Here is a 12,741-nt window from a genome sequence, read left to right on the forward strand (position 1 = left end):
GTCTCGGTGCGTGGGCTTCTTGCGGTGGCTTCTCTTGCACAGGCTCTAAGCGCCCAGGCTTCAGGAGTTGTGGCTCATAGGCTCTAGAGCACAGGCTCAGTAGTTGTGGCGCAAGGGCTTAGTTGCTCCGCGGCATGTGGGATCTTCCCAGACCAGGGCTCGAAGCCGTGTCCCCTGCATTGGCAGGCAGATTTTTAACCACTGCGCCACCAGGGAAGCCCCATGGCTTGCTTCTTAATGGGCGTCAAACACACTTAAAGGAAAGAGAAACAAGGCCTACACATATGCATTTCCTATCTGTCCATGTCTGAGAGAATCCACTTGTTTCTCTTTAGTATTAATAGAAGTATATCATTTTAAAGTATTATAGGAACTTCCCTGGTGACACAGTGGTTAAGAATCCGCCTGCCAATGCAGGGGACACGGGTTCAAGCCCTGGTCTGGGAAGATCCCACATGCCACGGAGCAACTAAGCGCATGCACCACAACTACTGAGCCTGCGCTCTAGAGCCTGCAAGCCACAGCTGCTGAAGCCCGTGCGCCTAGAGCCCGTGCTCCGCAACAAGAGAAGGCACCACAATGAGAAGCACGCACACCGCAACAAAGAGTAGCACTGGCTCACCGCAACTAGAGATAGCCTGCAAGTAGCAGCGAAGACCCAATGTAGCCAAAGATAAACAAATAAAATAAATAAATTTATAAAAAAACCAAAGTATTCTATATAGTGTGGGAGAGACCTAAAATGGTACACATGGAATTAACATTGAAAATTACTCGTGTAGTAACTTTACAGAAAACACAGATGAAATGACTTGACCCTGTAACTTAGTTGCTTTAGTTACCGTTAGATCTAGGACTTGAGTTCAAAACCCAATTTCATGACTTCTACCTCGGAAAAATAATGTAACTTCCCTGTGCTTCAGTTTTCTCATCTGTTTAAAATGGGGACTGTGGTAGGTGACTATCACAGGCATGAGAATTAAATAACATCAATTCAGGGCTTCCCTGGTGGCGCAGTGGTTGAGAGTCCCCCTGCCAATGCAGGGGACACGGGTTCGTGCCCCAGTCCGGGAGGATCCCACATGCCGTGGAGCAGCTGGGCCCGTGAGCCATGGCCACTGAGCCTGCATGTCCGGAGCCTGTGCTCCGCAACAGGAGAGGCCACAACAGTGAGAGGCCTGCGTACCGCAAAAAAAAAAGTCAATTCAAAACATGGATTGATAGTATCTTATTATTTCTGATTCTCAGACCAGGAGTTCTTTTCATCATGTTGGCCTCCTATACACAGAAATGCTCTATTTATGCTATTTATGAGTGCCTTAGTTTTAAACAACTTAAACTGCATTATACATAATTTAATTTATTCACATTTGATATATTCTGAGATAAGAAAGATCAGGAAAAAGAAAAAAAAAATTCTGGGCAACTCCTTTCCCACCTGTATTTTGAAGGTGACTAAAAAATAAAGTTTTTTTCAAGAATTACTATTTTCTACCTCCCATTCCCTGAAGAATGAGAAAGGACAAAAGAAAATGGCCTTCAAAAGTCCAACAGAATGACCGGCAATGTTTAGCCATGAGAAATAAGAATAAACTTGGAGTTAAGACTTTAAATATGAGAAAAGTAAGTGCTTGGGTAATAGTGAGCAGCTACTCCTCCCATAAAGGGAAGATTAAGAAGGGAGCTTTGGGCTTCCCTGGTGGCGCAGTGGTTGAGAGTCCGCCTGCTGATGCAGGAGACACGGGTTCGTGCCCTGGTCCGGGAAGATCCCACATGCCGCGGAGTGGCTGGGCCCGTGAGCCATGGCCGCTGAGCCTGCGTGTCTGGAGCCTGTGCTCTGCAACGGGAGAGGTCACAACAGTGAGAGGCCCGCGTACCGCAAAAGAAAAAAAAAAAAAAAAAAAAAGGGGAGATGGAAAACACATTAATTGTAGGTGCTAAAGAAATAAACAACAACCTTTCTAGAAAATTGGAAGGTAGGGAAAGGAGTAGGCAATTTAAAAAATCTTTTAAAATCTTCTGAATAATAATTTTAAAAAAGCATTAAATCCTCCTCTTTACCAGATAAACAGATACTGTTTCTGAACGAGCTCTCACTGAAGATATCTGAATAGCCACTATGAATCAGACTCTGTGAAAAATGAAAATAAAAGCCACCTTCTTTTCACCCTGTTTATGCTAATTTGGGCAAGCCACTTAATCTATAATCTGGTTTCACAGGCAAAACACTGTATTTAGGAATGTTTTTAGGTATTTTAGGTAGTGACAAAATAACACTCAGTTAGAAAAAGGAAATAAGCCCTTTAAGAAATTTAAGACCATGAGTAAAAAATGCTGTGTAAATAGTGAAAAATAAAGCTCTTCTAGGATGGGGAGGCTGTGAAAAAGAAGTAGCAGACATTAGAATCACTGAGGGAGCTTTTTCCACAATAGTACACTATTACACATGTCCATATCATCCTCTACCTGAGTCATAACTTCCAAAGTGAAAATATACATTCCTATGTAAAATCCCCAGGTAGTTATGACACCAACTTCCCTTTTAAAAATCCCTACTGCCATCTGAGAATAACAAACTAAAGACTTCTCACAGATATTAATAGAGGAAAATAATTAAAGAACACAGAATTATTTTGTGCTTGGACAGGCAGGAATATAATAAATATGACCTGCTGACTGGAATTAAGATAAAACACATTAATTATCAAGGGAACCACTATAAGAGAAAGAAAAGAAAGAGAAAATATGGGGAAAAGGGTTTTTTGTTGTTTCCTTGAAACAACAGAAAAGGTAACTATCATCACAAGAAAAAAGGCCATTGACAAATATATAATTTTTATGCATATAAAACAGACACTAAATACAATTTAAATCAAAAAGGGCATAATCCTTGCTTACCTTGAGCATACAATCTAAAATAACAGACAACATAGATACAAACAACATTTACAAAGACATTTTCATATGGTTTTCAAGCTTTAAAGAACTTTTTATAATATTTATACTGGGAAGATAATATGAATAAGGTTGAGATTATGGGAAGATTATAACAAAAAGATTATGGGAAGAGAAGAGAGGATGAGATGAAAACAAAAAAGGAGATTTTTGGAAGAAAACTTAGAAAGGAGTGTATATCCTAGGATCTCTTTAGGCTGTCAATCTATGATTAGTTCAGTAATCTTATGGGTAATACTGACAGATGGAGATGAAGGGGACGGGCATGGATCAGGTGTGAGATGATGCTAAACTAACAATGTCTCACTGCTAGGTGTCTAATTAATAAACCTACTACTGGGCTTCCCTGGTGGCGCAGTGGTTAAGAATCTGCCTGCCAATGCAGGGGACACAGGTTCGAGCCTTGGTCTGGGAAGATCCCACATGCCGCGAAGCAGCTAAGCCCATGTGCCACAACTACTGAACTTGCGCTGTAGAGCCCACGAGCCACAACTGCTAAAGCCTGGGCGCCTAGAACCCATGCTCTGCAACAAGAGAAGCCACCGCAATGAGAGGCCCACTCACCGCAACTAGAGAAAGCCTGCACACAGCAACAAAGACCGAACGCAGCCAAAAATAAATAAATAAAATAAAATTTTAAATAAATAAATAAATAAATAAATAAATCTGCCACTATTGTTGCTATTGAATCAACATAAATCTCAAAATTCCATTAGGCATATGCTCAAAAGAAGGGTATCCTAAAAGCCAAAGAAAGATGTTACCAGTAGACAATACATCCAGAAAATGATTGAAATCTATAATTTAAGATTTAGGTGCAAGGAATTTACTTGTTAATGTCAGAGTTCAAGAAATACAATCCTCAAGAGGGCAGACAGCAGAGGCAAGAAGAACTACAATCCTGCAGCCTGTGGAACTAAAACCACATTCACAGAAAGATAGACAAGATGAAAAGACAGAGGGCTATGTACCAGATGAAGGAACAAGATAAAACCTCAGAAAAACAACTAAATGAAGTGGAGACAGGCAACCTTCCAGAAAAAGAATTCAGAATAATGATAGTGAAGATGATCCAGGACCTTGGAAAAAGAATGGAGGCAAAGATCGAGAAGATGCAAGAAATGTTTAACAAAGACCTAGAAGAATTAAAGAACAAACAAACAGAGATACAATAACTGGAATGAAAAATACACTAGAAGGAATCAATAGCAGAATAACTGAGGCAGAAAAACGGGTAAGTGACCTGGAAAACAGAATGGTGGAATTCACTGCTGTGGAACAGAATAAAGAAAGAATAAAAAGAAATGAAGACAGCCTAAGAGACCTTTGGGACAACATTAAACGTAACAACATTTGCATTATACGGGTCCCAGAAGAAGAGAGAGAGAAAGGACCCTCACACCGGTCAGAATGGGCATCATCAGAAAATCTACAAACAACAAATGCTGGAGAGGGTGTGGAGAAAAGGGAACCCTCTTGCACTGTTGGTGGGAATGTAAATTGATACAGCCACTATGGTGAACAGTATGGAGGGTCCTTAAAAAACAAAAATAGAATTACCATATGACCCAGCAATCCCACTACTGGGCATACACCCAGAGAAAACCATAATTCAAAAGGACACATGCACCCCAGTGCTCACTGCAGCACTATTTACAAGAGCCAGGACATGGAAGCAACCTAAATGCCCATCGACAGACAAATGGTTAAAGAAGATGTGGTACATGTATACAATGGAATATTACTCAGCCATAAAAAGGAACGAAATTGGGTCATTTGTAGAGACATGGATGGATCTAGAGACTGTCCTACAGAGTGCAGTTAAGTCAGAAAGAGAAAAACAAATATTGTATATTAACGCATATATGTGCAACCTAGAAAAATGGTAGAGATGAACCGGTTTGCAGGGCAGAAATTAAGACACAGATGTAGAGAAGAAACGTATGGACACCAAGGGGGGGAAGTGGCGGGTGGGCGGTGGTGGTGCTGGTGGGATGAACTGGGAGACTGGGACTGACATGTATACACTAATATGTATAAAATGGATAACTAATGAGAACCTGCTGTATAAAAAAAAATAAAATTCAAAAAAAAAGAGATACAACCATCAGCTCTACTATTTATTAAGTGTTTTTTGGACTATGGTAAGCAATTTACATGTTTTATAATCACATTTAATCAATACAACCACCCTACAATGTAGGTACTTACAATCCATATTTTACAGATGAGAGAACTGAAGCTTACAGAAAAGAAGCTATTTGCCCAAAGGCACATAGCTATAAGTAATACAGTAGAGGCAGGAAGTAAGGCTAGGTCTGATACCAAAGCCTGAGCTAAACAAGAGCTAAAGCCTATGCAATATTTTAAACTCAAAATATGAAGTACTTTGGGATGTTTAGGGTTTAACACAACAAAATGTGTCCGAAGTAAAATTTCAATTACATAATTACACCTAAAAGATGGAAGGGATTTCACCAATACCACTGAGGTCTAGGTAAAAACATGTAACTAAATAGCTAAGTTATAAACTGATGGTGAGTTAGAGTACGTGACGAAATATAATTCAAAAGTCCACCCAAGAAACATGATTGGTAAGTTTCAGATATGAACAAGGGAAATCAATCAAGGGTACCAATGACAATAATATTAATACACATAAAGTTATTACACAGCTTTCAAAGAGGAAAGCTTGAGGAAAGTCAATTTGATTCTTTCATGCTAAAGCAGAAAATATTCCTTAAACACAGAGGGGATGAACTGAGGCTCATCCAATATTCTCAAATTTCCAAGAATAATTCTCCCCAGTCTGTTGGTTGGTGGGGCTGCCAGGATCATTACTTTGCGGTTCACACAGATAAGCAGAAATGAGGGACTTGAGTTTTTAGAGATCTGAGCCCATTTCTAATAGGATATGTGTAGGTCCCTACCTTAAATGTAACAGAGCTGTTATGCCTCCATGAACTTGTAAACAAGGCCATAATTTACAGAACAAAATTAGATTTTCCCATAGGTAACTATGACAGGTACAAAGTAAGGAAGTCAAGGTTCTGGGCCTTGGGCTCCTAAATAAAGACAATTGCAGATAAATGCCACCCCCACCCCACTCGTGGGCCTGTACAGATACCAATCTATTCTGCTTTTAAAATATAGGACGTAAGCAGTAAAAAGAGATGGATGATAAAACTAACTGTAAAGGAAGGCCCTTCCCTTTTTTTTTTTTTTTTTTGCGGTACACGGGCCTCTCACTGTTGTGGCGTCTCCCGTTGCGGAGCACAGGCTCCGGACGCGCAGGCTCAGCGGCCATGGCTCACGGGCCCAGCCATTCCGCGGCATGTGGGATCTCTCCGGACCAGGGTACAAACCCGTGTCCCCTGCATTGGCAGGCGGACTCTCAACCACTGCACCACCAGGGAAGCCCGGCCCTTCGCTTTATATTATATAAAGGTAGTACTTGAAGACAAATTACAGAACTAAGAAATGTAATGGAACAAGGTGATGTCCACTCCAGTCATGTAAGAGGTAAAGAATTCAGAGACTATCCATGAAAATAGGGACTAAAGAGTCATACTGAAACTGCATTCTATTATAAATTTTTCAAATGTAGGACGGATTATTTTTACACCTGCGTAGAAAAAGTGATCTATATATAGTGGGTGCTCAATGTTATTAACCCAAGCCCATCCTAATAAGGTTTTATTAATAAAGAACAACAGCTATGGAATATATATTTTTTAAAGTTTCTTGGAAGCACAATTAGCTCAGAAAATTAATGGAGATTTGGAAAACTGGGAAGGATACTAAGTTAAATATCTTTTATGTGACAAAGAGTCAAAGCAGATGATTAAACAGTGAAAAGCACTGTTCCTCTGAAAATGTAGACAAAGTAAGATACTGATCGATACTCATGTTTCTCTTCAGATCGTATGAATCTTTCACCTTTTACTAAAAATTCCCGTTGGGGGAAAAAGAAAGGAAAGAAGAAAAGAAAAAAAAAAAGGAAGATACTGCAAACAAAACAATGAAAGTATAATAATAAATAGAAAACTATGCAACGAAATATAGGATTATATGGGGCCTAAACAGACAACTTAGAAAAATATTAACTTGAAAAACTGAAAAGTCAATTTATAAATATAGTAATCAACAGAACAAGAATATAATATACTGTAAAATTAACATCTAAATCTTAGTATAGCATGAAACTTTTTTGTTTCTAATCAAGGAGACTAAACATGAGGGTATGCATGCATCCAGCATACATGTGTCCCTGGAAACATTCAAAGCTTATGGTGGTCCTTAGAGTCACATTCCTAAGCAAAGGAGAGAGGTTTCTAATAAAGCTCAGGGATACAGTCATAGAAAACTGTCCTTTAGAATATGTGAGACTCACTTCTAAGTTTAGGTTTGCTCATTATGTTAAAAACAGGCTTAATGAGAAAAGGATAATGACTAAAGGTGTGTCCACTGAGTCTCCATGGCTCCTGAGATCTAAATTTGAGACTACCTCTCTAGTGCTAGCAGGAAACCAGTGAACTAGAAGCTCTAGAAGATTGGGGGTGGCGGGGGAGGCCTTGATGGAGAACTAGATTAGACGGAAGTTAGAAAAGACAGGTTTATCAAGTGTTCTCTTTCTTGATATTAAAAAATACACACACACATACACACACACAGAGTAAACCTATCTCCAGCTAAAAGATATACAAGAAGCAAAGAGGAATGTTCCTCTTTGCTACATTAAAAAAAAAAAAAAGAATAATGCATAGCAGGAAAATGAACACTTCCCATTTGGTTTCTTGCCATTAGAAAGGAGCTGATGATGTTCCACTTTGTCCTTGACAACAACCAAACCTACCATGTGGTAACGTTATGTTCGCACCATCAATGATTGCCTGTGCCAGTTCATGATCATTGCTTTCAAAAGCATGTGCTGCAGCCTTCAAGGCATCCCAAATCTCTTTACGGCCTTCAAAAGCTGGTGCAGTATCCCAAAATTCATCTCTCTTGCTGCGCAGTTGTCCATCTGTCATGGGATAATCGCTTTTCCATTTGGGTTTCTCCTTTTTCAAAGGCTGGTTACGACCTAAAGCAACTGAGAAGAAAAATAAAAGGCTGACATCAAAACCAAAATTTATAAAAGATGTTTTAATAGCTATCTGTTCATTCTTCTTTGGTTCTTTCATCAAAATTATAGCTGGAAGTTGGCCCACTAGCTAACTCTTGCGTTCTGAATTCCCCCAACCTATTTTATTTTAGATCTACAAGAGCAAATGGAGATACTAGGTGGCTCTACCCAAATCTTCCAGTGACAAGTTAGTAGCTCTTTTCCATTCAGTCTGCCTTCTCCAAAGGAGAATTTTTAAATCACCTAGAAAAACCGTGGTAAGTGTTCCATCAGACAACAGTGGCAGAATTTAAAAAGAGTCAAAGGATAGCATAAAAGAGAGGTGAGATACTAGGAGAAACCAAATGGCATATGTCCAAGGGTCCTTGAATCTCAGGACCCTTGAACATATGAAGCTGGAAAGCAGGAACTGAGAAATCTCAAAGAGGGAAAAGACTACTTTGTGGTATCCAAAGGAAGATCAGCCAAACCACCAGATCCACAAGGAAACCTGATCATAGAAAAGCTTCCTCCAGCACCCTGTTCTGGACATGAGTCTAAGAACTGTGAATATCTTTCTCTGAAACTCAAATATAGGAGCTAATTTAGAAAGGGATGAGGGAAAGAGGCAGTGCTTTACTCTTTGGAGGGACTAGGATTGGAACAGGCGATCCTTGATACTAGGCCAAGGAGAAGTGCCCCACCACAAGGAGAAGAACTACAACACCCCACTCTAGTGTTAATCCAAGAGGAGAAGACAAAAGAGGCTGAGAGTCCGCCCCTGTGTTGCTCTCAGTGGCAGCATGGCTCCTTAGAGAATGTAGGAGTACTGCTATAACAAGTCTGATGCAGCTTCTTTGCACCCAGATACTTACCTGGCATATGATCCCTGATCTCATACTGACATGTTACAGAGACATTCTTATCTCACACAGAGCCGTAGATAAGAAACTGTTAAACAGATGGAAGAACAGGTAGAAAGAAAACTGAAGCTCCATGGAGGATTGGGTAAGAGTGGGTGTGAAATAAATGACAGAGTGGGTAGGAGGGAGAGGGTGTATATCAAAATTCAATGTTCTATATTTAATTGCAGGAAGAATACTAATTTAAAAGAAATTACTCTCAAAATGGCTCTAAAGAATCCCTGATATCAACCACTCCCTCACTGGCCCAGGGCCAGATGAAATTTGGGTTACTCATAACAGAAATAAAACAAAATAACTCTAACCCCTAGGCAATCTCTACATCCTATACCAGGCTATATTTCAAGATGACAGGACCAATTCATGCTGCAAAGTGTATCTGGTTTGACACCTGGAGTAAACCATTCTCTCTTCACCCAATCTGGCCACCTTATTTCAAGGCAGCACATCAGGTCTCATCCCCTCACCTTCAGAACACCCAAAGGTGTTCAGAATATGTCAGATAATCACATTCCACCCCCTACCGATTCCACCAACAAGGTAAAATTAAAGGTAAATTTTATTTTCTGCTACATTAACCTTTAGATGAGTTAGAAACAGTTTAGAGACAACATTCACTATTAGTTTACTGAGTAGGGAGTGGAAGATAAGACAGCACAAGTAGATACCTATTTGAATAGGTAGTTAATTCAATACTCAAATAAATACCTATTTGATAAAATTTCATGTCTACTTGAATAGTTCCAGAGAATTGTCTAATGTCATATGTACTAAATGTACCAGAGAGAAAGTTGATATAATTCTGTCATTGTGGGAGAATCGCAACGCAAAGGCAAAGACAACAACAAAACCTCCACGATCTCGGTACTTAAGCAAAGGAAACTGAAAGGCCCTCAAAGAGAAGAACCCAACAGAAAAACTAGCTCACAGTAAAGGTAGAAAATACTTTGGAAAAAGTAAAAGCACCTTCCTTACAAATATGACAGCTTTATTTTATCTCCCCCCATCTGTAGAAGGCATAAGAATAAAGTCAAATAAAAGGTATAGATGGGACTTCCCTGGTGGCACAGTGCTTAAGAATCCGCCTGCCAATGAAGGGGACACGGGTTCGAGCCCTGGTCCGGGAAGATCCCACGTACCGTGGACTAAGCCCATGCCCACAACTGCTGAGCCTGCGTTCTAGAGCCCGCGAGTCACAACTACTGAGGCCGCGTGCCACAACTACGGAAGCCCGTGCACCTAGAGCCCATGCTCTGCAACAAGAGAAGCCACCGCAATGAGAAGCCCGTGCACCACAACGAAGAGTAGCCCCCGCTCGCCACAACTAGAGAAAGCCCCCGCGCAGCAACGAAGACCCAACGCAGCCAAAACTAAATAAATTTATTTTTTAAAAAAAGTATAGATGATACATTATGCTGCTTAGGGATAATCATTACTCTAAATGCATTTTCAAATCTGTATGCTGTCAACAGTTCCAAAGTAATTACTTTGTGTAAAAGTAAATAAGACAAAATGAATGCTTGTGACATGTAAGTAAAGCTTACTTTTACTTCCGCCTAGGTCTCTGCTTTCCCTATATCACAAACATCCGTAATGGAGAATATCTGCCTATCAAATGTCCACTATAAAAATACTTAAGTCTTGGGACTTCCCTGGCGTCACACTGGTTAGGACTCCATGCTCCCAATGCAGGGAGCCCAGGTTTGAGCTCTGGTCAGGGAACTAGATCCCACATGCATGCCTCAACTAAGGAGCCCATGTGCCGCAGCTAAAACCCAGCGCAACCAAATAAATAAATAAATGAATATTTTAAAAAAATACTTAAATCTTTGCAACATGAAATATTATTTTAGTGAAACCACTGAGCAGTACAGAATTTTCACTACAAAACTGAGGTTAAAAGTTTCATGTTAAACTAAATGTGGTTTATTGTCTAAGTTACTTTTGTTAAACAAACTAACTGGGGAAAAAATGAAAATTAGCAAAAGCATTTAAGCTATCATCCTGAAATATTTATCTTCATGAAAACATTTAGGGTTGTTATGAGGATTTAATAAATTAACACTGTATAGCACTTACAATGATAGATATATAATAAAACTACAAATAAGTGCTTGTTAAATAAAAATAACTTTGGAAGTATATATGAATTTTTAAATCTTCAAACATTTTTGCAAAAATATACAGACTAAGTCTTTTTTCTTTTCATGATTTCTGAACAGAACCTGACATTCTGAGACCATAAAACAAAGTACCTTTCTTAACTTAAAAAAGAACTGTTCTATGATTATCATGTACTTCCTATGCATTTATCAGTGTACATTTTTTAGGAATTTGCTCACCAAATCTGTGCTTTGATTTTAGGTGATATCACAAACCTGTATTTCTAAAATATTTATAACACAGAAATCAGCCTAGCAAGTAAGTAGCTATGTCTGCACCAACTCAATCATTTTCAACTATTATGAAATAAGTCATAAAATATATATACTCAATTAGATTACATTTTATGCTCTGACACTTTCGGATTTATCCGTTTCACACATCTTCTGACTCCTGATACCAAGAGAGAGATGTTCAGTATCAATCATACTATCTGGAACTAACTACTATGCTCTAACAATAAATTTAAAGACAGGAAACAGGGACTACCCTGGTGGTCCAGTGGTTAAGATGCCACCCTTCCAATGCAGGGGGCGAGGGTTTGAACCCTGGTCTAGGAACTAAGATCCCACTCGCCATGTGGTGTGGCCAAAAAAAGAAAGACAGGAAACAGTTCTTATTCCTCAAATTTCTGTTTCTACATTTTTAAATTATAGGCATCTAACCATACTAAGTTTAATTCCATGGTTTAACATACAAGAAACAAAAGATTAATAAAGAAATTAAATTTTTTTTAAAAATCTAAGTTATTTCAGAAAACACCCTTTTTCCCTATCAATATTTACTTTCAAAACTTTGCCAAAAACTCACCCTCTCAGAAGCCTCTTGATCACATTCATCTACCCCTTATCTTCTCTTTCCTTGTAACCTTTCAACATTTCTTCCCAAAGATGTGACAAATAAACAGATCTAACATGTAAAAACCCCAAGAAAGATTTGCTTCTCAGAGCTAAATATCGATAAGAAACACAATCTTAAATATTTTTACTCCACAACTGAATGCATTTTACAACTCATTTTGACATTTTATTGGTAAAAAACAATGATCTCTGAAGTGAAGTATGTTTGTAATTGTTTTCCTGCTTTTGGTTCCTCTTTTGAAAACATTTAATATTGGGACTCTTCAAATGAAGGAAGGAGAGGCCATTAATGCACAGGTACTGTAGATATCAAGATATGACTCAAGAAATAATAGCTTTAACAGACTGAAAACTCAGAGTTTTCCTAACACAACATTCAGGGGGAAAAAAACTGAATATTTAAAAAGATCACAATCAAAGGGAAATATGTTGTTCAGAAGAATTCTGAAGACTTTAAAGCAACATGGAATAGAACTGGGATAATGCACCTATTTTAGATTGATTAGAGTCTTAACATCGTGAAAATGAAAGGGAAATTTTTCTGTCACTTCAAGAGTTAAGAATAGATCCTACAGAACCCTTCTGTAACAGATTGTGCTAGCCTAAAAGGATAGTTGTAAAATATTTTATTCTCACGTAAATTTAGAATACACTATATATACACATATGCACACATATATTCCCTAAGGCAACTAACTGCCAAAATAAAAATAGGGATATGGGGCTTAAAATGCCT

At 38.8% G+C, this 12,741-nt stretch overlaps 1 protein-coding gene across 3 annotated transcripts in view; it reads right to left on the reverse strand.

Moving 5' to 3' along the window:
- UBTD2 (ubiquitin domain containing 2) overlaps positions 1-12,741 on the reverse strand; it is a 61,381-nt gene that overhangs the window by 12,142 nt on the left and 36,498 nt on the right. For all 3 annotated transcript variants that reach the window (XM_082623868.1, XM_082623869.1, XM_082623867.1), the window contains exon 2: positions 7,811-8,047. In XM_082623868.1, the coding sequence (XP_082479994.1) occupies positions 7,811-7,985 (175 nt within the window). In that variant the 5' untranslated portion in view covers positions 7,986-8,047. The remainder of the gene's footprint in view (positions 1-7,810; positions 8,048-12,741) is intronic.

This window comes from Mesoplodon mirus (assembly GCF_964341445.2).
Source record: "Mesoplodon mirus genome assembly, chromosome: 5".
Classification (NCBI taxonomy): Eukaryota; Metazoa; Chordata; class Mammalia; order Artiodactyla; family Ziphiidae; genus Mesoplodon; species Mesoplodon mirus.